Source organism: Ochotona princeps, chromosome 30, assembly GCF_030435755.1.
Source record: "Ochotona princeps isolate mOchPri1 chromosome 30, mOchPri1.hap1, whole genome shotgun sequence".
Lineage (NCBI taxonomy): Eukaryota > Metazoa > Chordata > Mammalia > Lagomorpha > Ochotonidae > Ochotona > Ochotona princeps.
The window spans coordinates 4,687,085-4,713,020 of NC_080861.1; the positions used below are offsets into that span (position 1 = coordinate 4,687,085).

Below are 25,936 nucleotides of genomic sequence, written 5' to 3' on the forward strand. Positions count from 1 at the left end.
TGAAGAGCTGCATGACCCGCCAGGGTTCTGAGCCTACACCTATTTACACGGATGGCTGTGAAGCACTGTGTGAAGAACAGACATCTGTCCATGCGTGCAGTGCGGCTAAACCCGATCAAAGCTACCAGACAGAATGTTAAAAGGAGAGCTTACCTCCAGCTGGAAAGTAGGGACTTCGTTGTACACCCTAACAAAAATCTCTCCCACAATAAGTTCTTTGGCATGGTCACTATAGACAAACTCCGATCCGTACGTCTTATCACAATCACCCTTTTTAGAAAAAGAAAAGAGACTATTACATATAAATTGTTAAAGTCTGTTTTATAAATCTATCCATATTCAGTTTAATAACTTAATAGATGAAGAACTTAAGACCTCCACCCATTATGCAAAGAGGGAAAACTAACCTTCAGCACTCAGTGCCAGGCTAACACAACTAACTCTGAAACAGGCTGTCATGTTTCCTAACCCCAAAACGACTATGACAACCCATTTTACAATTTCAAAAGAGCACAGGGGCCAGCCAAAAAGAGCATGAGAGAAACAGAATTCAGAACTCAAGTACGACACTCAGTTCTTCTCCCATCCTTTGAAAGATATCTGGCCAAGGAAGAAACAAGGTAACACAGCTGAGAGCCGAATGTATTTGGACGGCCTTCAGAAAAGAAAAAAGCTGAACAAAAGTGATGGAAAATTGAGTATGAACAAAAAAGAGACAAAAGTATAATACAGTTTTAAAAATTAAGTACAATTTATATTTGAGGCAAACAGGAAAAAAAATGATGGAAAAATAGACCCAATGAAGACTCAGGTTGCAACCATAAGGAATTTCAGCTGAATTAAGTTGTGTAGTGCTAAACAAAGAGATGTTATTTTTAAGCTAGTCGGGAAATTTGTAAAATACCATACTTTTTTAATCATGTTTTCTTGTTGGTATTCAAGAAATTCAAGCAGCTCTGCTCTTGTTGAATTGTTCCAGATCAAGTAGGGGCTTTCTGTGTTGCTGTTCAGCATTTTCAAAATCTAGGAGACAGAACATTATTGTCTTAACATTGAACCAAACCGTGAAGCTGTTATTCACTAACAGTGCAGTGAGGGAAGTGCCTGAAGTATTATGGATCTCAGGAGTAAGCATCTCAGCTATTCAGCAAGTCAGCTGACATTGGCCACTTGGAGGTTGAGAAAAATAAAGGGTGCAAAAAAGATTCATCCTCAATGTTGCAACAACTAACTAAACTGAGATTCCAATTTGGGCCTGTCTTCAGCAACTTCACCATTTCTAACGCTTGTTCTGCTGCGGCAAAAACAAAAACAAAAACAAAAAAACCCAGTATTTTGTGTTCGCGCATTTAATAAACACTTAGCAAACAAGGGCTTCAAAATAACCACAAATACTGTGTCTGTTTGCACTTAAATGAGAGCAAAATTAATCTTTGTAAAAATGCTGTCCAAATGTCTCTATTGGCCTCGCCGGTGCGTCCAAGCCCAGGAGCCAGGAACTGCACTGATGGCAGGAACCCAAGAGGGCGACACATCAGCAGGAAGCTGGATTGCTGGCGGAGGTGGGATTTGGCCCCAGACACTATTATGGGATGCAGAACCCCAAGTTTCAGTTTAATGAACTGAGCCAGAACGCCCACCCCTCAAACAGAGTGATTTTGGTGGCAAGGTTGGTAAGGAGTTGAACAGCACAGATCACAACGCCAAGTCATCCAGTACCTGTCCTCATTTAGCTCTCTTCCACTTAAAACTGTAAACAGACATTTCACAAAAAGGACCTGGTCATTTTTTATATACATTTTACACACAGGAAAGCAGAAGGCTGCGACCTCCATCCTACACAAAACCAGTCACTCACTGTTTTCAAAAAAATTAAGTCAAATGAAGAAAAAAAGTTGTAAATTGACACCTGGTAATTTAAAATAAACAATTAGGTTCAGACAGTACTCATGCCAAAACTTAATTCTGAAACACGAGATAACCTCCCCTTTTTTACATAAAAAAGGCCACCCCCAACTTGTTTGTGTACCTGGAGACACTGCTTTAGTCAATAAAACATGTCACATTAGTAAGACAAAGTCCAGGAAAAAGAACACAAAGTTGCCTTTTAGAGAATGAGCTTACACTACAGCTCATTAACAGACTCGCTCCACAGTAAACTACTCCTTGGCCGAGAGAAGCCGCCTGCGGACACCGTCAGTGCTCAGGTTTTGTAAAGCGCTGTTCCTGAGCTCCCCTTTCTACTTACAGAGACTTGAACTCTGCAGGAAAGCCCAGATTACCTCTCAGGCACGCACCTCAGTAGCACTAACCACGGCAAGTTTTCTTGCAATGTAGGGTGTCAGCATGCCAGCTAAACTCTTCCGGATGGTTGGGTTTTCCGGAGTTGCTTGCTCTTCAGACAAATACCCTCCGAGGCGGCTCAGAGCACAGACACTCAACTTGGCGAGACTGTTGGCAACTTCCTGTTTTAAAATATTAAAACCTTAAAGTAGATTATCTCACACAGGTAACAGAGAGCTATTACGGGATCAACACAGTACAGAACACGCTTAATCAGAAAGCAAATCAAGAAAGGGGGCATAAATCCCTAACACTGTGTCAGAGCTGACACATCTGATGGAAACACCATCAGAATCCACATGTGCTTATGCTCCACGTGGCATCTCGGAAATCCCCGGAAGCGGCACATCTGGGAGAAGGAACGCAGGTGGACCTCGCTGGAGGCACACACCGAAATGATCAACAACGAACAGCAAACGAAAAGGAGACATAGGAAAAAGTGTTTATCGCTTCTTGGAGTTTTGGCTAAGATCACGTGTAGGAAAAAAAATCAGAGAAGAACACAACTGTTGGGGTCAGCTGGCCTCAACAGCACGATGGTATCACTGTATTTCTTGTGATATGCAATTATAAATCTGATCCTGAGTAATTAAAAAATTGTCAATCATGTCTAATAAATATTAGGAGAAATTCCTTTCCCCTTGCACCTTTCACACACAGTTTAGATATAAACCTTTAGAGGCTTAAAGAGCAATAAATTTAGTTATATTAAAAAATCAATACAAGTTATCCCTTGGGAGTTCTAAGAGCTGAAGCCTGGCTTTGCACTAGTTTAGCACACCCTGTGGTTTAGGTTCAAATCAAAACAATGTGAAAGTTACCTGCTGATTTGTTTCTTCACTTTTCTGAATGCCACTCTCTTCCAGTGTGTAATCATAATTAAACAGATAACCAAGCAGGTGCCATAAAATTCCAGCCTGGAACAGGTGCGTCTGCAGCCAGAAATCCACAGCGAAAGAACTGACACATTCTACCCCAAGAGCAGCCACGCGTGGAATACTCTAGAAGGATAATGAAATTAGTATTCCGAGCTCTCAATGTCCCAAAAGAATACGAGTAATAAACATAGACAAGTTAACCATCTCATTTACAAAATATTTAATGGCTACACTTGTATTCTCAATTCAAATAAAACACGTCGTGTGATAAGACACCAGTTACTAACCTTGAAACCAGTGTTCAAAGACTTGTAATACCGTTTTCCCTGTGTCACGTTTCTTGCATCAACAGCAATTCACATGTTACTTCTCTTAAATATTAATATTCAGTGATGTCTTTTCATTGGCTATGACTTACTCAACACTAGAATTTGTATTGCTACTAAATGCTTCTAAAGATAGAAGAGGAAATACTTCCATTCGATGTCCTCTTTCTAAGTGTTCTAGTAACAAGACCAATAGCTTAAAAATGCTCAACGTAACTTTCATTTCCCCTGGTTATGCAGCAAGTCCTTTCCCCTCCACAATCCATCTGCAGCCAGCTTCCCTCATCGGTTTTATATTAGCCGGACACAGCAGGTCCTCCTCGAGGCCGAGTGCAGGGCCTTGGAGAACAGGGCTGTGCTCACTTCCTGCATCTCATCTCAGTCTGTAGGTACAGCATGTGCCGGCTGTGCGAAGTCAGACCTTGGAGTTACCAAGACAACCAAGGGAAGGGCGTTTCCCTTCTGCTTCTCTGTCCAGACCTAGGGAGGAGGAGGTGGCGGCTGTGGGCCATGCTCCAAGAACAGGACTAGGCAGCTGCTCACATACGCTCCTTCAGTCCAGACATCCGGGTCCTCTGTGCCCTTCCCTATTGTCAAAAAACCTTAAAAAGCCCAAACCATTTCCCCTAAAGCCAGTGTCCAGCCAGACACTTCACATCCACACTTCTCTGTGGTGCAATGTTTTCCTACTGCTTTGCTTTGAAGAACAATTCTGTTACACTTGAGCTTGAGTCGAGGAAAGAACTCACTGACCTTCCTCGGTGACACCCAATGGTCTGGAAGCTTTTCCCCACCAAGCACAAGCGAGTTGTATGAGCTTCAGGTTTTACCTGATCCCCTACATTCGCCACATGCACCTGGGTCAGCTAGGCTTTTCTCTCTCTCAGGGTCTCACTCGGAATGTTCTGCTGGGGCCCCTGCCCTTTAGACCCGTCACTCTTACTCTCTGTGCTAAGCCTAGGAACAAAGCTCTCATTTACACCAAAATTCCTTTGATAAATGCTTTCAGAGACTCAAATAACTAACTTGCAAATAACTTACGTGAAAAACTGCTTACAAATTGGGCACTGGTTATTATTCAACCTGTTGCTAACTATAACCCGGAAACATGAAAGATGAACTCCACCTTGCCAAAATACAGCACTCGACAGAGATCCTTGATGATGCCCGGCATTTCTGTGATCTTCTCACGACATTCTTCAAACTGCGCTGCCACACTATAGCATTTACTTATGTGCCCACACACCTACAGGAACACAGCAGATGGGAGAGGCATGCCACACGTGCACTCCTTACCAAAACTTAAGACAATGAAAACAGCAAGAATGAGGGGCGAGGCTAGCAGAACTAGCAGAAGACATATAAACAACAAGGGTAACATGACAAATGTCTGAGCCGAAGGACTGAGGGCTCAGTATATTACTAGTAACACCTGGACATTTTTCCAAAAACTGCATTCTGAGGCTTCTCAGAGCCACCGAGTCAGGGGAGTTTAGCAGTTCTTGTTCTGACAAACGTCAGCAAATTCTCGGTATCTGAATGTCTTCGGTCACTGTCCTTGTCCCAGATCCCAGCCTTACCTGTACAGACATGTCACTGGGTTTGCTGGAACGACTCAAGACAGACACACAGCGACTGAAGGCCTCTTGTAATACCTACAGAGACACAAGTCAGACCTGAATGCTCCAGTCTGACTGGATATTTGAGAAGACCTACCAGCAAGAATAAAATATTATCAATCTCTTAATGTTCGAACACAAAATATTTGATCAATGAACACTTTTTAAAAAAATTCTCTTAAAGGTTTCTTTCTAAACATTTGCAATAAACTCCTTGAAAATATTATCTTTACTGATTTTGTACCTGTCATTCTCCAAATTCCATTACGAATTAAAGCTCAATTTCCACATTTAATTTTGGTGCTAAATACAGAGCATATCTGCTGAAGTAAATTAAAGGCAGACATTCTATCATGCACATGTACTCGGTGAAGCACTTGTTTGTAAGTGTCATCTATTGCCCTAAGCTAGCCTCGAGACAACCAAAGGGATCATTTCCTGTCACCTCTATGCCATTCTCCCTTCGGAGCTCTTCAGCGTTGAGGGCTGAGCAGTTGACGGTGTGGAAAGCTAGTTCTGCAGCCGCAGGCAGCAATGGTGCTTCCTTCGAGAAAAGCAGGTCATCTGAAGTTTCCATTGTTATGGTCCTAATTAGCATGGGGTATCCTGCATACTTATAAGGCTGCAAATCTGAAACGACCGAAAGTCAGTGCTGGGAAACCAAAAACCACATACTTTGGTGTTAAGTTCACTTTGACACCATATTCAATCATGTTACCTTACAAAAACAAAATTATATTCAATTTCATGTATTCTAATTCTAGCTTATAAAAAAGCTAATCCTATTTTTTAAAAATCCCTTGGCTCCTTTGTTTTCACCAAATGTTTTTGTTAATCTATCTAAAACGCTTCCACTAGAGAACAGGTATTTCCTGGAAATTAACCGCACTTGACCCGTGATGACTTTGATCCTTTGGAGAACACCTGCTTTCTACACTGTCTATGTGACCTTTCACGTGATCACAGAGAACACAACTTGGAAAATGCACCAGAAATTATACTTTTTTGATGTCTGGTTTTTAAAAGATTTATCTTTTTTTAATTTGAAAGGCAGAGATGGAGAAAGCTCTTTCATCCACTGGTCCGTTCCTCAATTGGTCACAGCTAGTGACCAGCCAGTGACCAGCCAGTGCCGGGCCAGGCCGAATCCAGGAGCCAAGAGCTTCTTCCAGGTCTCCCACATGGGGCAGAGGCCCCAGTATTTGGGTTGTCCTCTGCTTTCCCAAGCTGATTAAAAGAGAGCTGGATCAGGGGTGGAGCAGCCAGGACTCAAACCAGTGCCCTTAAGGGTGCCCAGTGTCACAGGCAGCAGCCTAAGTTGCCAGGACACAGCCCTGGCCTCTAGAAACTCTACTAAGTCTCACATATCTACCTCTTTATAAAGAAAAAAATAAAAAAGATTTTAAAAAGTAATATTTTGATTTACTTGAAAGGGAGAGGAGCAACAGACATAAATCTTCCATTTGCTAGCTCACTTCCCAAATGCCTGTGGCAGCTGGGGCAGGACTAGGTCAGGTCAAGCTGCAGCCAGGAGCCTGGAATCCAACCCCAGGCTCTCTTTTATTTAGTAAGAAGTGAATATTTTATATTTACTGCACTGGGTAACATTTGTATATTTTCTATTCCAACAGTTGTCTTAAAAAAAGCATTTGGGGCCCAGCGCAATGGCGTTAAGGGTTAAGGTCCTCGCCTTGAACGCCCCGGGATCCCATATGGGCACAGGTTCTAGTTCCGGCAGCTCCACTTCCCATCCAGCTCCCTGCTTATGGCCTGGCAGTTGAGGAGGCCCAAAGCTTGGCCCTGTAGCCTGTAGCTGTGGACTGGCTCAGCCCCAGGCACTGCGGTATCTCATGGAGTGAATCAGCAGGTGGAAGGTGTTTTCTCTCTCCTTCCTGTAAATCTGACTTTTCAATAAAAATAAATCTTTAAAAAAAAGAAGTAACACGGTAGAGAAATGGAGACTCTGAAAATAAAACATGCCTTACCTTCTTTATGACGGTTGAAAAGAATGCTCTGTGTTTTCAGAATTAAAATTATATTCTCTGGATCTGGTCCATCCACTATTTTTGCTGACTTGGTACATAAAAACTCATATGCCTTATTTACTTTTTCAAACATATCCTAAATGTAATCAAAGATAATGATATTTTAATTTGCACCAAGTCAAATCATATCTCCAGACACAACTGATCTGTATTTTACCAATATTAGCTTTAGTTATTATTTTATTTTTTACATTATCAAACAGCAATCTAGTTGGTACACGCTGCTAAAGTAAAATTAACTTTCTTCCAAAAAGCTATTCAATGACCTCAGCAATATTTACTAAAAAAATTCTTCAAATAGGTTTCTAAAATCTACCTCTAATTATATAAATTCTCATATACCAGATAGTTTTTGAATTCGTACGTAAGAAATTATAAGAACTGCTGCTTCCTGAGTGCTCAGGGCAGTGTCCCACCGCAGCTCACACCATGCTGACATGGTAACAGGTAGGAAGCAGGAAGGAGCTTGTGGCGAACACAAGCAAAGTGGCGGCAGGCTGGAACACCGGGGTCTGAGCCCTAAGCTCACTCCCACACTATCTGACCGTATTCCGTTCCCCTGACGTTGAGGTTGATTCTTACACAGGACTGAGTTACTCTACTACTTGACTTTATGGAATCTTTCATATCTAATATGTTATGTGCAATAATTTAAAATTGACTAAAATTTTCTTCCTATCTTGATTCTTCATTCTCCCACATGAATTTGAAGTGCTTTAAATTTTGTTTGGTTTTCAAAGAAACCAACAAAACATCAAATCAAGCACAGACTATGATCAAAAAAGCTTAAAACACACCAAAATGGCATCTTTGCAATATGCAGTCTTCCCATTCAGGATCCCCATGTACATCACTAGCAAGTTTTGAGTACTCGCCATCAGTCCTGATCTTGGTTCTTGCACGGGTTTCATTTCTGGTTTATCTTCATTGGATGAGGTCCGATCAAGAAATGCTGGCAGCAGACTATTTAAATAAAATCGGAGCCAAATTTTCTACTTCTTCAGTTAAGAGTATGATATGAGTTTGGACGTCATTATAAAGATACAGAATTTGCCCAAAGCAAATGGCATCACTAATAAATAAAATTAAATTCATCAACATGCCTAACTTTCAACTATTTCTGTCATTGTCCATTAGTTAACTCTGCACTTGATCTTAGCCAAAAGGCCAAGAAACAATGCAGTTAATTCTCAGACAGGATGAGGACATAGAATGCATTTGCCATATGCTACTAATCACAGGGCAGCCTGTCTGATAAACTGAGAAAAGAATGCTAACACACAACACCTGCACCTGTGAGCAGATATTTCCCAACATTCACTATGGGAAGACACTGGCTCACAAAAGCAAAGCCAGACAGCAGGGAAGTCAGCCTGATGCGGTACCTACCCTGCCTGCCGCCCCCAGCACCCGCCCCCACCCGATGTGGTACCTACCCTGCCCTCCGGGTTCTTATCAGGGTGGTACTTCTGTGCAAGTCGGAAGTAAGCTTTTCTAATCTTGCTCTCATCGTGCCTGTGAAATAGCAAATGCTTCCTGAGTACAATGAGGTCCAAGGAGAAATTACTTGTCTGATCACCTATTTCAAATGTCTTATTTCCATTAGCAATTTTATCACATATTAAGAAACAAATTAAGCTCAGGAAGATTTCAATACGGCATTTTAAAGATATTACCTTTTTAGGGGAAAGAAAAAAATCTAACAGTTCCTTATTCTAGGCTAAATATTCAATAGGAACTTCGAAATCATATTAGGAACTAAATTTTTTTTAAAAGCCTTTATCAAAATGTTCATAAAACCTCAAAATGTTCAAATTATCAACTCCCAATTTACAGTTTGTCAATTCAAACTCTAAATAGGTTTTATGAAAAATGTATGATTGTAGTCTATTTAAGAGCAGACTGTCTTTCAAGCCATTCTTCTACCAACTTCAGTGATAACTTCGCAAAGCTGCAGTTTTACTTTACTGATCTGTCATTTAGTGTTCTAGGCATATCTTACCAAATCTCTAACTTATACACTGCAAGAAGCAGGAACATGAAGCTGCGACCACCTGTCAGCTACATCATCAGCTACTCGCACGTATTATTTCAATCATCCAAGCACAATCTACAGAAGTCGCTTGGACACAGCACCACAGAGTTCGTCCCTAAATGTATTCAAGGTCAGAGATGGACTTCAAGGAAAAATTGTGTGCAAAGGGAATGTGAAGTCCCAGAATTTTCTCACAGTTCACATTTCCACCAACTTCAGCAAGGTCTTTGTTGTCGATGATTTCAAACTTCCTTGCACCCAAAATATATCTTTCAATTTCATTCTCTACGAACTTGCATATCAAAGAATAGAGAAATTTTGTAAAAGCGGCTGGTTTAAATAGAATTTACCATTTGCTAAGAACACGCTAAGTAAGGCAGATAAACCTCAGTGTAACTACTGAGAGTCACTCACGGCCCCTGTCCCTGAGGCAGGTTGAGCACTTCATAAGCATCATCGACCGACATCGTGGGCGGCTTCTTCTCCACTTCTTTCTTCCAGGCATCGAGGGTGTCTTTGAGAAGTTTAACCTAAAGGCAGAGAATTAAAATTTGTACCAATTCAAGTAAAACTTACTTCAAAATATAATTAAGTAGAATTCTCGTGCTACATTTAATTCAGGTTATCCAATTATAACATGTAATAATATAAATAATCAAAACCATAGCATTGTTGAATAGTTAGTTATGTAGGGTGCTCAAGGATATATTTCTCTATGTTTTTGAGTGGTAGTTCTTCTAATTTGCCTCCACCCTAAATTTCTGGAGACAATTTCAGAAAATATCTTTGAAATCAGTAGATGATATGCCTTCCCTGAAGAGAGAACCAAGTGGCAGACTGTAGTGTGTTTTCTGAGGTGAGCTAACAGCATCACTGGTATATCAACACTCAGATGAGACAGCAGTCAACATGAAGAAGTGTGGACGTGGGAAAACACTCATGTTTACTGCCAGGCAACTCTTCAAAGGCCCACAACAGCCCAGGAACCAGGCCAGGATGAAGCCAAGCGAGAACTCAAATTCGAGTCTCAGGATCCTTGTGGCTGCTCCCCAGGATGCGTGAGCAGAAGGCTGGGCTACAAGTGCAGCTGGGACTGCAACCCAGGCATGCCACAAGTAGCATCTCGACTACATCACCAAAAACATCTAAAAGGTTTAATTCTAATTTGTAGTAACCTATGAAAATGCAGATTCTGAGACATGACTACATGTTTCTCAATTAATTATTGTTAGAGCTGGATTCAAACTCGGATTTGACTTAAAACCTTAAAAGCATCTGTACATCATGTGGAATCCTGAGTTAAGTACCAGGGCCTAACCTGTCTTTATTTGGTCCTGGCCTGGAGGCAGTGAGTCCTGGTACACACTGCTACAGTTAGGTGGCAATGATGACGGCATAATTTCCACTCCCCTAATTGACCATGGGCACCAAGACCTCCTTCGCTCCTTGCTCCCCACAGGCATCCCAGGGCTCAAGGTGGAGGAGCCTCAGCGACTCTGGGCAGGCGGGCGGGTCACATGGCCACACAGGGGCCACCTCTATGTGTGCCACCAATTACACGTACGTGAATGCCCACTTAACCTTCACAGTCACTCAGGAATAGGTGCTATTTCCGCTGCCATTTTAGGGATAAGACCTGAAGGTTTAAGAAGCCACACGGTATTAACTGGAACTCAAGTGCAGACTGTCCAGTTCCAGCTTAGGCTAGCTCCACAGGCTGCAGAGACAAGCTTCCCCCAAGCGACTGTAACACAGAACCTTCTCTGCAGAAAGGTCATCGTCCCCCAGAAGCTCAAGAACTTCTCGATCCTCCCTCAAGAGCTAACCTCTCAGTCTGAGATTCACTCAGGTGTGCTGAGCAACAAGAGTAACTGAGAAAGATATTATTCTCATCACAAGAAAAGTCAATAAATAAGTAGAAGTGATGAGAGGTTGTTTTCAGGTTTAAGAAACCACAAATCAAATCATTCACTCACCGGGTCTTTAATTGGCCAATCTGGAAACCGGAGTGTATCACAAAGTTGTTTGAGGTAATAAATATTACAAAATAGCTCATTTTCCAGTTGTGGATAGTTGATAACTGGGATGGGACAATAATGATAAAGTGCTCTTGTGTTACTCTGAAGACGAGGTGTGAAATCAGCAAGATGGGCGGCAATTTTCTCTATCATGAGGCGCCTGCAATTATAGAAACTTTCATTCAAGCATGATGAAAACACGCAATCATGAAACTTAATTACATGTGTCTTTTTTAGAGTAATTCAATTATTGGTCTAAGATGGAGACTGTAAGTATGCCACATAGGGCACTAACTTTCTAATATAAAAAATACTCAAGAGAAATAAAATTACCCATCAAATGTTTCTGTAAAATAACCTAGAGAAAAAGGCTGATTTGGTCAGTCCTTTATATTTAAAGAGCAGCTCTTCCAAGGGCAAATGGAATGGTGTGTGCATGCAGGAAGGGGTAGCAAAAGGGACATCTGTTAGCACCTCCACACAAGCTTCCAACACAGTAGTGGTTTAATTAACTTCCTATACCTTACAAGCTTGCCCTCACCTAAGCAGAAACTTGATTAGTTCAGTATACAAAGAGAGGTAACTTTTAAATAAGGAATCCGGTCAGCCAATCTCACTATTAAAACATTACCCAAAAAAAGCCATATTGCTAATTTATCTGAATTTCTAAATATTCTTCACTTGCCATGGACAACATCTGAATTGGCAGTTAATACGTGACATAAATGATAACCAGCAGGTGGCATGCAGAGAGTGAAATTGGCCTAATGAGAAAACACAACTGGGAGCCATTAAGTGAACCAAGAGTGTTCTCCACCAACAGACCCAGCCTTGACAACGGCAGGCTCCTGGCATATGCTCTGGGTCTCCCACAGGCCTCTCCAGGGGCATTTCTTTGCTAATGAGGACACTCACTAGGAATGCTAACCTCCAGAATAAGCTCAAAATGTGCAGGCTAGAAGACCTAATTTTCGAGTAACTTTGGATACTTCTGATCTGGTCTTTTTTTTTTTTTTTTTTTTTTTTAGTTTAGGAATGCCACCACTGCAGGCAGCAGTTTTACTTGCAACGACGTCACATCAGCCCCTATTCAGGCAGTCCCAACCAATGGAACACAATCTTATTTCCCAATATCCAGGAGCATTTAGACTTCATCCCTATATACCTCCTACAGACATGTAAGCTGGTCAGTGTCTGAAAACTACCCAGCTCTAAACGGATTCAAGAAGCATAAAACACACACAGGAGGTCCTAGTTGAATTACAGCTCCATTCAGGTTGCAGTAATTAATTCCATCAGGTCAGAAGAGAATAACGCTAAAGGCCTTGTAACTGTCACTTGATTCAGCACCAGTGACTATTCTGTTTTCGTTATGACACCAATGAGAACCTCTAACAGAGTCAATCAGATGACAAGGGGCAGACTACGAGTTTAAAATACAAACAAGAAGCTGATTTTTTACCTCATTTCACTGCTCCAGATTGCTTCTGGAGTATCAAATTCTCCAAGAAAAATCTCAGAAAACTTTTCAGGCTCATAATTTTCTAAATAACAAACCATTGCTTCTGGTAGGATGTGCCCAAGTATACTTCTCTGAACAATATCTTGTCCCTTTGTCTGTAAAACAAACAGAACAAAACGTAGTCAGAAACACTACAGTTGCTTTTTCATTTTCCAGTAAATGAATTCCAGTTACAAAACATTGGAAGAAACAGCACCACTGGTAACTTACAAGATAACATGGCAAAACTAAAGCGGAAGCTTCCGGCACTGGGCAGAAGCCAGAGCCCACAGCCGACAGCATCTCCAAGCATTCAGGTGCTGCTGGTGCTACCTGAAGTAACAGCCTTGACACGTGCTAGCCCGCCAGCTGTAGCACACGGGCCCCACACGTGCCTCCTTTTTCAAAAGCAGATCCAGGAAATCGTAACGATCTGAAGGAGGAATCGTGGCTAAGATTCCGATGGAGAATTCTACTCAACATAATCAGCTACATCCGAAGTCCATGTCCTTCACATGCCCAGCTGAGTGAGCCCATCGCCATGCTCCACCATTTCAAGTCATTGAACGCATTTGCTTACTCGATGGAAATAAAATCCTGAAAGCTACACTTTTCCTTCCAGGCGAATAAGATGGCTTACTTCCCCAGGAAAGGACAGAGAGAGGAGGGCAAAAACCCAAACAGTTTCACCATTTGATGCACAAACTAGATGATGACTATTTTTAGACTTGTGTCAATAAGAGTAAATTCACTACTGGTTAAACTTGTGGATGGAGAACGGCCTGTTCTGTCTTTAGAATTCTACTCAGTAATTCCTGAATCCAGAATTCTGCTATAAACAATGCTTTGTTGTAATTATTCAAAATATTGCTAGGACAAGCTATTATAAAATTTGAAAATAAGACTATATAAATAAAGCAAGAAAAATGAATTCTGAAAATACCTCATTATATAGTAAAGTAGTATCATTAGAGACTTTTGTAAGCTTCTACCAAACTCTCATTTTCCAGTTATAGAATGCTATGGAAATTATACTACAGTGGATATCATTTTAATTAAGGAAACAGCTTTTCCAGCGCTGCACTGATTACACTACAGAATGTGGCTTGACACACTATATTCCCATCAGTGTCTGGTTTACTCTGCTCTTCAAAAATATCACCCTCCGCCATACCTCCAAACCACTGCTCTTTGAAAAGCCAAACAAATCTTGAAATACCCTTCAGTTCTATTGATAAACTCTCTCTGTAGAATACAGCGGTAAGGCCGAGGTCGGCGAGGCCAGCTGGGGAAGGCTCAGCTTGCTTTGGAATGCCGAGCTTTCCTCCTTGGTCAAATGGCAAAGATATCACAACAAACAAAAAAGTAGCTTTCGAAGACAAATGTGGCACTTCTGCCACACCTTGGAAGCTGAACAAAAAGGCAGCTAAAATCTTACTAAATCTTGGCTGACTGCAGGAGATTCAGACACCTAATGAATTATTTATCAAAATAACTCCTTGAAGACACAGGCATCCTAAGCACTAGGCTAAATACTTGTTCCATTTATTTAAATTTCACACAAAAGAGAACAAATTACATTTACAGAGGTACCAAGAAATAATTTATAGCTGCAATTTCAATACACAGCTAAAGGGCAACATTTGTTTTCATTTAAAACATTAGCCTTAGATTTTTCTATAGTACAAAGTACCATAAGGCATAAGGAAAAAAAAAATCATGAATAAACCTACGTCAAGCCCTTACAAAGCAATAACCATACATAACTCGGGAGACTGCAGGGTCACAGGTAGCCAGTGGTATTCAGGGGACCCGGCCGACTCACCTCTTCTGACTTGAAAGCCTGCTTGGTATGTGTGTATTTCAGGAACCTACCAAGAAAAACAAATCATCAGAAATGGGGCCTCATTTAGTTTAGCATCACTGCTGTTTCAAACAGATCTAACACAGATAGAACAAAAGGCAACTTGTAAATCCATATTCCTAAATTATGTAATTCCTGATTATGGCAAAATCTTGTATGACCGATAAACATTTGTCAAGTATGGTTATTTTAATACGCTATGTGACGAAAAAATGGTTTTAAGAAACAGGTGAAACTGAATGTGTACTAGTAAGATGTTTTCATTAAATACATTCTACAAAAAAAGATTACAGGTTTTATGCTAGATATGGTAAAGTGGTCAATTTTGAGTAATTTTTCCCCCATTCTCTACTTACCAAATTTTCAGACATATGAACAGCTTTTGTAATGAAAGATTTAGAAACCAATGATGCAGTCACAAAAAGTTCAAATGTACAAATAAACATTTCAAACAGATTACCCTTGGAGTGCTCACCGAGCTACGGGAAGCACGTTGGAACCTGTGTACATCATGATGAAGAAAAACACTCCGCTCAGGTAGAGACGAGGTAACTGGGGGTTGTCCTGTGTGATATGGCACAACAAGATGGCCACTTTCTCAACGAGAATGGGGTCAAAGGTCAGCAGGAGCTGAGAAGAGAAAGACGTTTAGATTTACATATTTTATGTGTTGAGATTTGAGTTTATTATATATGTTACCCAATGAAAATCTGTGGATTCAGTAAGCTTGTGTATCACTTCACAGCCTTCAATACAAAGAGTTACAATTTGAACTGAGAATGGACCCATACTTACTTAAAAAAAAAAAAAAAACTGAAACAATGCCTTGGAAGCTGAACAAAAAGGCATGACATTGCAGGTCAAATGAGAACCTTCATAATTCACTTCTTTATTTACGAAATAAGGAAGTTATTGGAGAGGGCGATGCTGTGAGTCAAGCTATGTATTTCAGCATCCACATCAGACTGCCAGTCGGAGTCCTGACTGTTTCCAGTCCAGCTCCCTGCTAACACGCCTGTGAACAGATGACAACTCGGTGTCTGGGCCTCCACCACCAGTGTGGGAGAGAGGGGGCCATGCTGGCCGGGCTCTGGGTTGGTCCAGCTTCGCGCATCACGACCTTCTGGGGGACGAGCTGAATGAGTCGGTGAACAGACAATAACTGTTTCTGTCTTTCCCTCCGTCATTTTGCTTTTCTTTTTTTTGTTTGTTTATTTTTTAATTATTTATTATTTAACTTCATTAATTACATTGTATTATGTGACACAGTTACATAGATACTTGGGTTCTCTCACCCCTCCCCAAACCCTCCCACCATGGTGGATTCCTCCACCTTGTTGCCATTTTGCTTTTCAAATAAGCAGATCTTGAAAATGATGAAGCCATGTTTTGTGCTATTTTCAGTTCAGCTCAACTGACATGACAATGACAGCTACATGAGAACTCCAAGGAACAGGGCAGAGAGCCAGTATCAGTGAGATACATGAATAAATTCATTCAAAATTGCAGATAAAAGGAAAACGGTAAACAAGTTACATCTACAGAGTAGCAGCTCTACTCCCAGAAAGCACCAAATGCTGTGGTCTCTATTCAAAACAGGCAGATGTACATGGTCACCTGCACCCACACCTGGGAAAGAAAGCCCGTGTACACGGCCACCTGCACCCACACGGGAGAGGAGAAGACGGCCCGTGTACACGGCCACCTGCACCCACACCTGGGAAAGAAAGCCCGTGTACACGGCCACCTGCACCCACACGGGAGAGGAGAAGACGGCCCGTGTACACGGCCACCTGCACCCACACCTGGGAGAGGAGACGGCCCGTGTACACGGCCACCTGCACCCACACCTGGGAGAGGAGAAGACGGCCCGTGTACACGGCCACCTGCACCCACACCTGGGAGAGGAGAAGACAGCCCGTGTACACGGCCACCTGCACCCACACGGGAAACCCAGAAGCAGCTCCTTGCTCTCGGTTCCTGTTTTAGATTGGCCCAGTCCTGGCTGTTGCAGGCATCTGGGGAGTGAACCAGTGAATGGAAGACCTTTCTCTCTCTCTAATTCTTTCAAATAAATAAGTGGAGCTTTAAAGAAAAAAGAAAAAGATCTGACAACAAAATAATCAACAGACAGGAGGGAAACACAGGACATCTCAGTGTCTGGGCTATTTGGGTTTCCTTATTCTATAGTTTAGATACTTTTTTTTTTTTTTTGACTTAGATATCTTTATTAGAAAGGTAGATATAAGAGAGAAGGAGACAGGAAGAAAAATTCTTCTGTCTGCTGATTCATCCCTCAAGTGGCCAAATTGGTGGAGCTGAGCCAGTCCGAAGCCAGGAGCCAGGAGCCAGGAGCCAGAAGCCAGAAGCCAGGAACTTCCTCGGGTCTCCCACGTAGGTGCAGGGTCCCAAAGCTTTGGGCCGTCCATGACTGCTTTCCCAGGCCACAAACAGGAAGCTAGATGGGAAACGGGGCTGCCAGGACACAAACAGGTGCCTAGATGGGATTCCGATGCATGCAAGGTGAGGATTTAGCCCACTAGGTATCGTGATGGAACCAACAATTCATTTTAAAAGAGCAGATTAATGAAAAGAAAAAAAGATACTTTAATATAGCCTACGTAATTCCAACTCACCGCTCTTGAATCAGATGCTATCCAGGAAAACAGGTGACTAAGAACAACAATCTAATTCATAAGAAATTCTTAAGAAATAAATTCTTAAGAGAAAATGATTCTCCAAATGCTGGTCTAGCTGGGCAACATGCCGGTGACTCACCTGGATAATGTGGGGAAGGCAGGTGCTGTCCGACAGCAGCCTCTTCACTCTGGGCAAAGGCCGGATGATGGCGTTGTCCTGGTCCCTGGAAGACAGTGTCCGAGGTCAACACTGCACACACTTAAAGACAGATCGTCAGACACAGGACATTCCACTAGGCGTGGAGCAGGTCACCTTACTCTGTTAATGAAGACTAAGCTCTCATACAGCTGGGGACATGATTAGGTATTTTGGTTTGAATCTATATGGCTGCTTACTATGACTTAATTCCCTTCCATAAGATTTCCTTGAAAAACAGCAGCCTGGAAGAGCCAGAGACTGAGTGATTATTTTACTGAAGTTGGTGTTGTCCAACACACTATTGGTGGGAATTTCCCCCCAAGGGGCATAAGCCTTAACTTAACTGTGCTCAGTAAATCCCAAGCATATCCTTAATCTGTCACGCTCCCTCTGAATACGAACTGTGGATTTTAGCTACACCTGTTTTCTGACCTCGCAGGAACACTACTAAGCCTCAATTTTGTGATATTACTTGAAAGTGTTTCAGAGAATGTAGCTTTCTAGTCACTTAATCAGCACAATTCACAAATTATGTTTTGCAAAGTTCCAGAACGCAAAGCAGAACTCCCCCAAGGTCACAGACATGACTTCTGTTTCAAATTACCAGAGTAATCCTGCATTACAGGGAAAGCTTCCTAGCAATGAGACAGATGCCGGCATGGGAACATTGAGTCCCATCCTACCTGCTTGGAAAGTACCCACACATGGTGATGAGCATGTTCAGGATCAGGGTGGCCAGGTCAGTCTCATTCAGCACAGCCTGCCCACTGGCTGACAGGCACCACTTCAGCTGGGGGATCGCCTGAAGCGGCCGCCATCCGTCCATGCCTTGAGCCCAGCATCTGGTTTTTGCATTCAACATTCCTTTGGTCCACAATTCTTGCATCTTAACAGATGTAAGGCATCATTATTACAAACAGGAGAGTAAAAGGAAAATTTTTAAATACTGCCATTTTTTGTCATAGTAAATACACACTGAACTATAAACACCCAAGTTCACTCTTGGAAAGAAGGTTTTGTTGACAGGACCTTGGGAAATCCAATGTGGATAATGCAGAACATAACACTGAAAAGATGAGGAAAAGAGGGCAGCGTGTAGCAGGACCCAGTGAGGGAGAGCAGGCCTGGCCCTCAACCGCGCTGTCCTCTGGCCGCACCCTGACCGACGCTGACACAGCGACAGGACTGCGGGATGGGGCAGGGTTGTACACTAGCAGATGAAAAGCAAAACGAAATAGGTAATATCCAGTAAAATTCTGACTACATATTAAAACCTGTTTGTACCACAAGCTTCCAATAATCATTAAGATATCAACTGTTGTTACATAGAAAAGTTTGTTACAATCCTGAGTGTGCCTACAATAGCCATAACTTATTTTTAACAAGGATAGACGACATGACTGTGGATGCAAATCTTCTCATCCCTTATGTGGAAAGCTAAGCAACAGAGCACCTGGCCTTGATGCAAGTAATTAAAATCAGCTTTAAAATCTTCTGCATTACAAGGTGGAGGAATCCACCATGGTGGGAGGGTTTGGGGAGGGGTGGGGAGAACCCAAGTACCTATGAAACTGTGTCACATAATACAATGTAATTAATGAATTAAAAATAATAAATAATTAAAAAAAAAAATCTTCTGCATTCCTGGGCCTGCAGCGTGGCCTAGCGGCTAAAGTCCTCGCCTTGAACGCCCTGGGATCCCACAGGGGCGCCGGTTCTAGTCCTGGCAGCTCCACTTCCCATCCAGCTCCCTGCTTGTGGCCTGGGAAAGCAGTTGAGGACAGCCCAATGCATTGGGACACTGCACCCCCGTGTGAGAGACCCGGAAGAGGTTCCAGGTTCCCAGCTTCGGATCGGCGCGCACCAGCCTGTTGCGGCTCACTTGGGGAGTGAATCATCGGACGGAAGATCTTCCTCTCTGTCTCTCCTCCTCTCTGTATATCTGACTTTGTAATGAAATAAATAAATCTTTAAAATCTTCTGCATTCCTGCTAATACCAAGCGGGCCGGTTGCGGGGAGGAGGCCGTCACGACACACACCTCATGGAAACCATAGGGGCCACTGCGCTCCTTGTCTGCGTTGCCGAAGTACCACTCCTTCTCACTCTCTCTCTTCATGTCTGGAGCAGCTTCAATTACATTGCTCTGTTGAAAAAGATGTTAGTTTTTTTCCAAAGAAGAAGAAGTCTAAGGAAGCAAATGTCATAAAACAAAGTGACAGTACCAATTTGGGTACCTACATTCCCCTATGGCCCTTTGGGAGTTCCTTAACAGTTAATGATTAGATTCCTAATTCAATAGTCAAAAGTTATTTTCTTCTTAATTGTGCCTTTGAGGTAAACAGTTTCCTAAATTCTTTGAGTAATTTCAGCTAAGTTCAAGGACATTTACATTCATTGTGATCATCATGACGCTCTCAGGACACTGCACTTTAGTGGCAAACATACAGCAAATAATTATATAAACAAACATGTATCATTGGCCTTGAACCACAATGCTCACAGTATAGAAGTTCTTTTAAGGAAGAACAATTTATTACAACTTAGGTTCAATAAGCACTTGAGATTAAATAGTTAAAATGCTAACAGGAAAGACTTGGTGATATTAAAATAGTTTTAATAATTTTCTTCACTAATGCTAACATGAATTAAGTCTGGCCTGAAGCTGCTTGCATACACAAAGAACTGGGAGCTAACTCGCTTGTGGCTGACTGCAGCTGAGGCTCAGCCTGTCCGCACAGTGTGCAATCCATGTTTGAAAGGAGGCAAGCTGCAGCCAACTGCACTGTTCCCTACTTCCCACTTCCTGTCTGTTCGCCACTTCCTCTTCCCTAGCTAAAATACATAACCTGCCCAGGCACAGGCCGTTACGTTCTCAAGTACGGACTACTGTCACTTTCTAGAATCCCAAATAAAGCCAAGTAATAGCTACAAACTTGGCTGCAATTTTTTCTTTTTTACTGTAAATAATTTTTAACATTTTCTTATCAATGTTTTATGAGAAACCTATAGAATTTTTATATGCTGAGTATATTTCATTACAACTCCTTTTTTTATGAGAGACACATACATGGCAAGTCCCCATCTACCAGTTCTCTTCCCAAATCATCAGACCCAAGTTTTGCCTAACGTAGGACGTGCACATCTTAACTGGTATCTGAATCGATGGACTACACGCCCTCCCCTACAGAGCATTACTAACCCCCCATAGTTCAGTTGCAGACTCGTATGCAGAGAACAGTAGAGTGGTTAAGAACATGATATGAATTCTAACCGCATGTCTGCTACTTGGGGTGGGAGTGAGGGAACTTCAGACAAGGTTTTCAGTAAATCTGTCCCAGTTTCTTCATGCAAATGAGAAAAAAAAGGAATAACAACAGTAATCATCTTAGGAGTCTTTCGGGGAATTTAAAGTTTCTAACACCTTATGTATACCAGAATAGGACATGGCACAGTGCAATAGGATGTAATAAACTATGTTACCACCGTTCATGTCTGATAATAGAAAATGGTCTCTATAGAATACTGATGTCTCCAATTCAGATCAATTCTAACCTGACACCCTGCCTTGCCGCATGGCACCAAACAAAACCAAAACATGCTCACCTAGAGATTTAAACTAGCTACAGATCCCTCTTACAAAGGAGGATCGGCAAGCCCTGCAGAGGACTGCAGCATTGTTCTCCGGCCTCTTCAATTCCTCCAGGAATTCCTCAAGGCAAAGTGTGTTTTCAGCGCCTGCCAAATGCTGAAAGCCCTAGCAATCTACTCGATGACTTCAATTTAATCCCAAAAGTCACACAGGCTCAAAAGAAGCCACCTTAGGGACAGTGAGTTTAAGACAAGCGACCCGTCAGGACAGCTGGGTCATCATGTCCGTTTTGCACCGTCCCTACGGTGCTTCACTTTTCTGGGACTACTCCCCCACCATGATTACTGTTTTAATTCACTAGAGAAATAGCTTCTTGTGCTTATAGAAATACTTCTTTGAACATCTATATAAACTGACTTTCGATTATTTTTATTTTAAAACTGCACTGAAAGAACATTAGCTTGTAACCCCGAGAAAAGCACACATACTTGCAGCGGTACTGTGGCTCGGCTGACGTGGAGATGTGCCAGGGTGAGTAAGTCCACCAGGATTCTAATTCCATTGGAATCCATGAGATCCTTAACATTTTTCTGGAAAAAGAAATTTTTACGTAATCTAAAACTTTTCTCCCCAATACGTACAAATATCTAAAAGCTTCTCAAAGAACACATTCAGACTCTCCTTGGCAACAACTGACACAGCTGACGTTACTTGCTATTACTTGACTTCACACACCAACAGGGCGGGGCTGCATTAGATGACATAAGCACTGCTATTGAAGGGCTACAAGTCATACTTCACTTTAAAATATTCTCAGTACTTACTAAAACTGAGACTAAAAGTAGGCAAGTGGGTATTAGTAGAAAAAAAATTTAACATTTATTTAATTCAAAGGCAGAAAAACAGAGAGAGATCTTCCTTTTACTGCCCGCTCCCCAAGCGGTCACGACAGTGAGGCCTGAACCAGAACAAAGCCAGGAGCCAGGCCCTCCGCCATGGTCCCCATTGGGACAGCAGCAGCCCAAAGCAGCTGGGTACACTGTCATCATCTATCATTGGAGCATGGGCTAGAAGCAAGGCCGCACTTCAACAGAAACCGCTGCGGTAGAAGCCAGTCGCAGAACTCACCGTACCACAGAGCTGGCCCTGGAAAATTCTAAGAAATTTCAGCATCTTTCATTTATAAATTAATGTTATATATTACAGCTCTAAGTTCTTATTGGAAACCATCATGAAAAAAAAATCTTTTAAAAAAGCATACAGAAATTCATAGACAACAGATTCAAAGCGGCACTAAACAACAGCAAAACTACTATACCAATGCATGAGGGGGGAACCGCCTGCGATCCTGACAACCTCTTAACAGGAAGCCATGTGCGTGGAGCAGGAGGGCACTCCAGGGTGGAGCAGGTGGTAAGGAGGAAGCTTGGATCCCAACCATGAAGACTCCCAGACCTTCACCACAAACTATTAATACAAGCAACAAGGACTGCATCCCAACTGCCTAGGAGACCACAGGGAATTGGATGCCCTCGGAGGCCGAGTACTCTGAGGTCACCCACCCCCAACCAGAGCTTCCACAGGGGATGGAAGAAGTCCAAACACTGCCGCGCGGAGGCCAACGTCATCGAAAAGACAACCAGAAGCCCTGAGCGGTCCGCAGAAACAGAAGAACGATAAACGTCCTTCGGAACCAGGGAGGAGAGCTTTCTCTGGTCTGAACCTGGCTCCACCTCTGGACCCCCACCCTCTCTCGCAATGACCATCGGGATCGCTCCGAAAACCCCTCATAGCAAACAAACAATCATACAAACTAAAAAAACCTAAAATAAATAGACAAACAACAAAAAGTAGAGCCTGGAATCTGACAGGAAAGAGCTGGCGTGGATTGGCTCATGCCTCGTTGGGTGGGACACAAAGATTAGTCACTCCTCACCATGGTGTTGGGGATTTCCCTGCACACCCCCCCCAAAAACAAACAAACAAAAAAATGTTCAGCACCTTAACTGTCGACAAATGTCTTGTTAGAGTTACAAGTCAGTCTAGATTACCCTAAAATCTGCCAAGATCAGCAAAATTATACTTCAACACAACAAATGGCTAAATACTAAAATGAAATAGACACGAGACAGCTGAATGGTACCTTATAGCCAATTTAAGGTATATAGCAGTCGGTTCTGTATATAAACTAAAACTGAAATGTCAATGGGCTAATCATAGGTTGTGGTTAAGAACTTGCTTTCTTTTTCTTTTTCTTTTTTTTTTTTGTAACACACTGGTTACTCACAACCATGTCAATTCCATAATGTTGCAAACTGCTGTTGATGTTATGTCGGGACTCTTGGTTGAATGGGATGATATTCTGCCAGCTCTAACAACGGACCAGAAATGGTCTCCCCAAGAGACTGTTCAACCCATCTGGACAATAAATAGCTGGACTTTATACTTGGTATATGTTTACAAGGAAAGAATCTTGATTGAATTTGAACTGTAATACTGCATCAAGGTGGAGCAAGCCACCAGGGGGGAGGGGCGTGGGGGGGATTCCCAGAGCCTATGAAACTGTAACATAATGCAAAATAATTAAAAAAAAAAAAAGCATACAGAAAGCTCATTATTTTACATTTGTGCTTTCCATCATCGAGATTTATACTGTGAAAACTTTCCATTTCAAGTATAGATTTCAAGATTTACTTAAAATCTATGCTACTGGTTTGTTCTTCAAGAGAAATGAATAAAGGAAGTTGCCACTCATTGGCCTTCATTAAAAACTTAGTATTAACTTGACACATGCAAGATAAAGGCAGAAGATACCGGGAAAGCTGGCACACACTTCCCTCCAGAAGTTTAGAGTACACACAATTTCTGACCTAAAAAGCAAAAGGGAACTATATCTGAATTATTAACTCAAATTATGCTAATCTCTATGATAGATCATTTATTAAAAAAAATACTATACCTTGTTAAGGATCAACTTGTTAAGGAAGAGGATCAATCGATCTCTTTCAAGTTTATCTGTGCACTATAAAAATAAACAAGAATTCAGTCAGAAATGTAAGGTGACAGCATGTTTCCCCTTCAAGAGCAGTCAAGAGCCACAAGAAATGTCATTTTGACCAGTACAATCACTTATTGGCTTAGAAAGTAATTTATAGAACTTGTCTAATATACCTAGAAAGTTAGATAGTCAAAGCTCCTGCATAGATTAATACAGACCTCAAAGGAGATATGCAGAAATTGAAATAAATAAAAGAATCGGTCTAAATGATACCTTGAATTAAGTAAAAATCCTAGATAAATACCCACTTCAATTACATCATGTTGAACACAACGAGGGAGAAAGTGCATCTGCTTGTAACACAAAGCACTGCCAGTCCACGGAGAAATAACGGAATTAAATGTGGAACAGAATTCAACAATCCCACTGGTTTTAAGAGTAAACATAAAGATTTTTGTTCTAGTTGTGCTAACTTTTTTTTAGTTACATTCTAGGATCTCATTCAGACTCAGCATCTAATCCACAAAGCATGAATCACAATTAAAAAAATTATAAGCATAGAGTAGCATTTCCAAGATTTATACAAAGTGCGAACTTCAAGTTCCCCCGCTTTTTTGGGGTTGATTTACTGCTACCTCGCCACTTTTAAATTTAGTACGCTAGCATCATTTCTTACTTTTCCAAAATTGAAAACCACAAATGTGCACATTTCTTTTAAACATCTGACCAGTTTACCCATATTGGAAAATACGTGACTATACAAGTTCCAAACTAAGAAAAAATAGATAGACATGGAAAAATACTAACTTGGTAGTCACTTTGCTACTCAGATTTTTAAAAGAATATAAATCATAGCAAAAAAAAATCATGTAGAAAGTTACAGTAACAATGTACTCCAACAGAATTTAAATTTAGGGTAAAACCTTAACACCTAATGTACTTGGAGTATCACAGAGCAGTTGCTTCAGCCACACCCTTACCCGCTCCAGCATCCCAACGACGTATCTCGTGTCTGCAAAAGGCCCGATTTCCTCATGACACCTCCCGTACACGATGGCAAGGGCCTGCAAACACAGGCATCTCATGTTCACTTTGGGAGTGAGCAGGAAACGATGATAGAGCTCATTAAAAAATTCATACCTAGATTTAAAAAGAAAAAGTTCACAACAGAAATCAACATGAAATAGTCAAAAATAAATATGGTAGGATATGAAAAATAGCTCACGATCTCTTAATTGATCCACTTTCTTCATTTTCATCTTCCTCCAACAACAATCTCAGGTAATAGTCTCCTATTTTGATTTCCTCTGCCAGGCACTCATATTTAACCTTATTAATAAAAGCAAATTACATCATTTTAGCTTACAAAAGACTTCTGGCAATTTCTGCATTCTCATTTCTTTTTTTTTTCGGTACAGGGCTTCCCATGCCATAAAATAACTGTTACTTTGTTATTATACATGACTTATTCTTACAACTAGCTGTTCAGAGGCCAGTATTGTCGTATAATGTTAGTCCACTGCCTATGACACTGGCAGCCCATATGGGCAACACGTTGTTCAAATCCCAGCTGTTCCACTTCTAATCTAGCTCCTGTACCCTCACTGGCATAGCAAAGAAAAGAACTATGTGTGATAGTTGGGTAATATAAGTAGTAAGAAGTAAAATAACACAGGGAGGTGTATAAGGAGGGAGAATGTGCAGATTGTGTGTGCCTGTATAAAGGGGCAAACAGGACAGCGCAGAGGCCCACTCAACCGATGACATCCAATGAGAAGATCTGAGGGAGATGGGACAACAAATTAAAGGCTATGCAGGGAAAAAATGAGCATAGGCAGAAGAAACAGCAAGTAGCAAGACAATGAAACAAAAGCAGGAAT

At 41.7% G+C, this 25,936-nt stretch overlaps 1 protein-coding gene across 1 annotated transcript in view; it reads right to left on the reverse strand.

Annotated features, from left to right (window-relative positions):
• The window catches only part of DNAJC13 (DnaJ heat shock protein family (Hsp40) member C13), a 94,405-nt gene that overhangs the window by 22,931 nt on the left and 45,538 nt on the right, over positions 1-25,936 (reverse strand). Inside the window, exons 23-43 of the mRNA XM_058657274.1 lie at positions 25,282-25,385; positions 25,037-25,196; positions 24,018-24,080; positions 21,547-21,648; positions 19,508-19,612; positions 18,151-18,353; positions 17,408-17,492; positions 15,105-15,259; positions 14,591-14,636; positions 12,727-12,881; positions 11,223-11,424; positions 9,661-9,776; positions 8,648-8,726; positions 7,152-7,287; positions 5,612-5,796; positions 5,128-5,202; positions 4,674-4,793; positions 3,165-3,344; positions 2,298-2,465; positions 910-1,023; positions 154-270 (exon numbers count right to left, since the gene is read on the reverse strand). Coding sequence (XP_058513257.1) covers positions 154-270; positions 910-1,023; positions 2,298-2,465; positions 3,165-3,344; positions 4,674-4,793; positions 5,128-5,202; positions 5,612-5,796; positions 7,152-7,287; positions 8,648-8,726; positions 9,661-9,776; positions 11,223-11,424; positions 12,727-12,881; positions 14,591-14,636; positions 15,105-15,259; positions 17,408-17,492; positions 18,151-18,353; positions 19,508-19,612; positions 21,547-21,648; positions 24,018-24,080; positions 25,037-25,196; positions 25,282-25,385 — 2,670 coding nt within the window. The remainder of the gene's footprint in view (positions 1-153; positions 271-909; positions 1,024-2,297; positions 2,466-3,164; positions 3,345-4,673; positions 4,794-5,127; positions 5,203-5,611; positions 5,797-7,151; positions 7,288-8,647; positions 8,727-9,660; positions 9,777-11,222; positions 11,425-12,726; positions 12,882-14,590; positions 14,637-15,104; positions 15,260-17,407; positions 17,493-18,150; positions 18,354-19,507; positions 19,613-21,546; positions 21,649-24,017; positions 24,081-25,036; positions 25,197-25,281; positions 25,386-25,936) is intronic.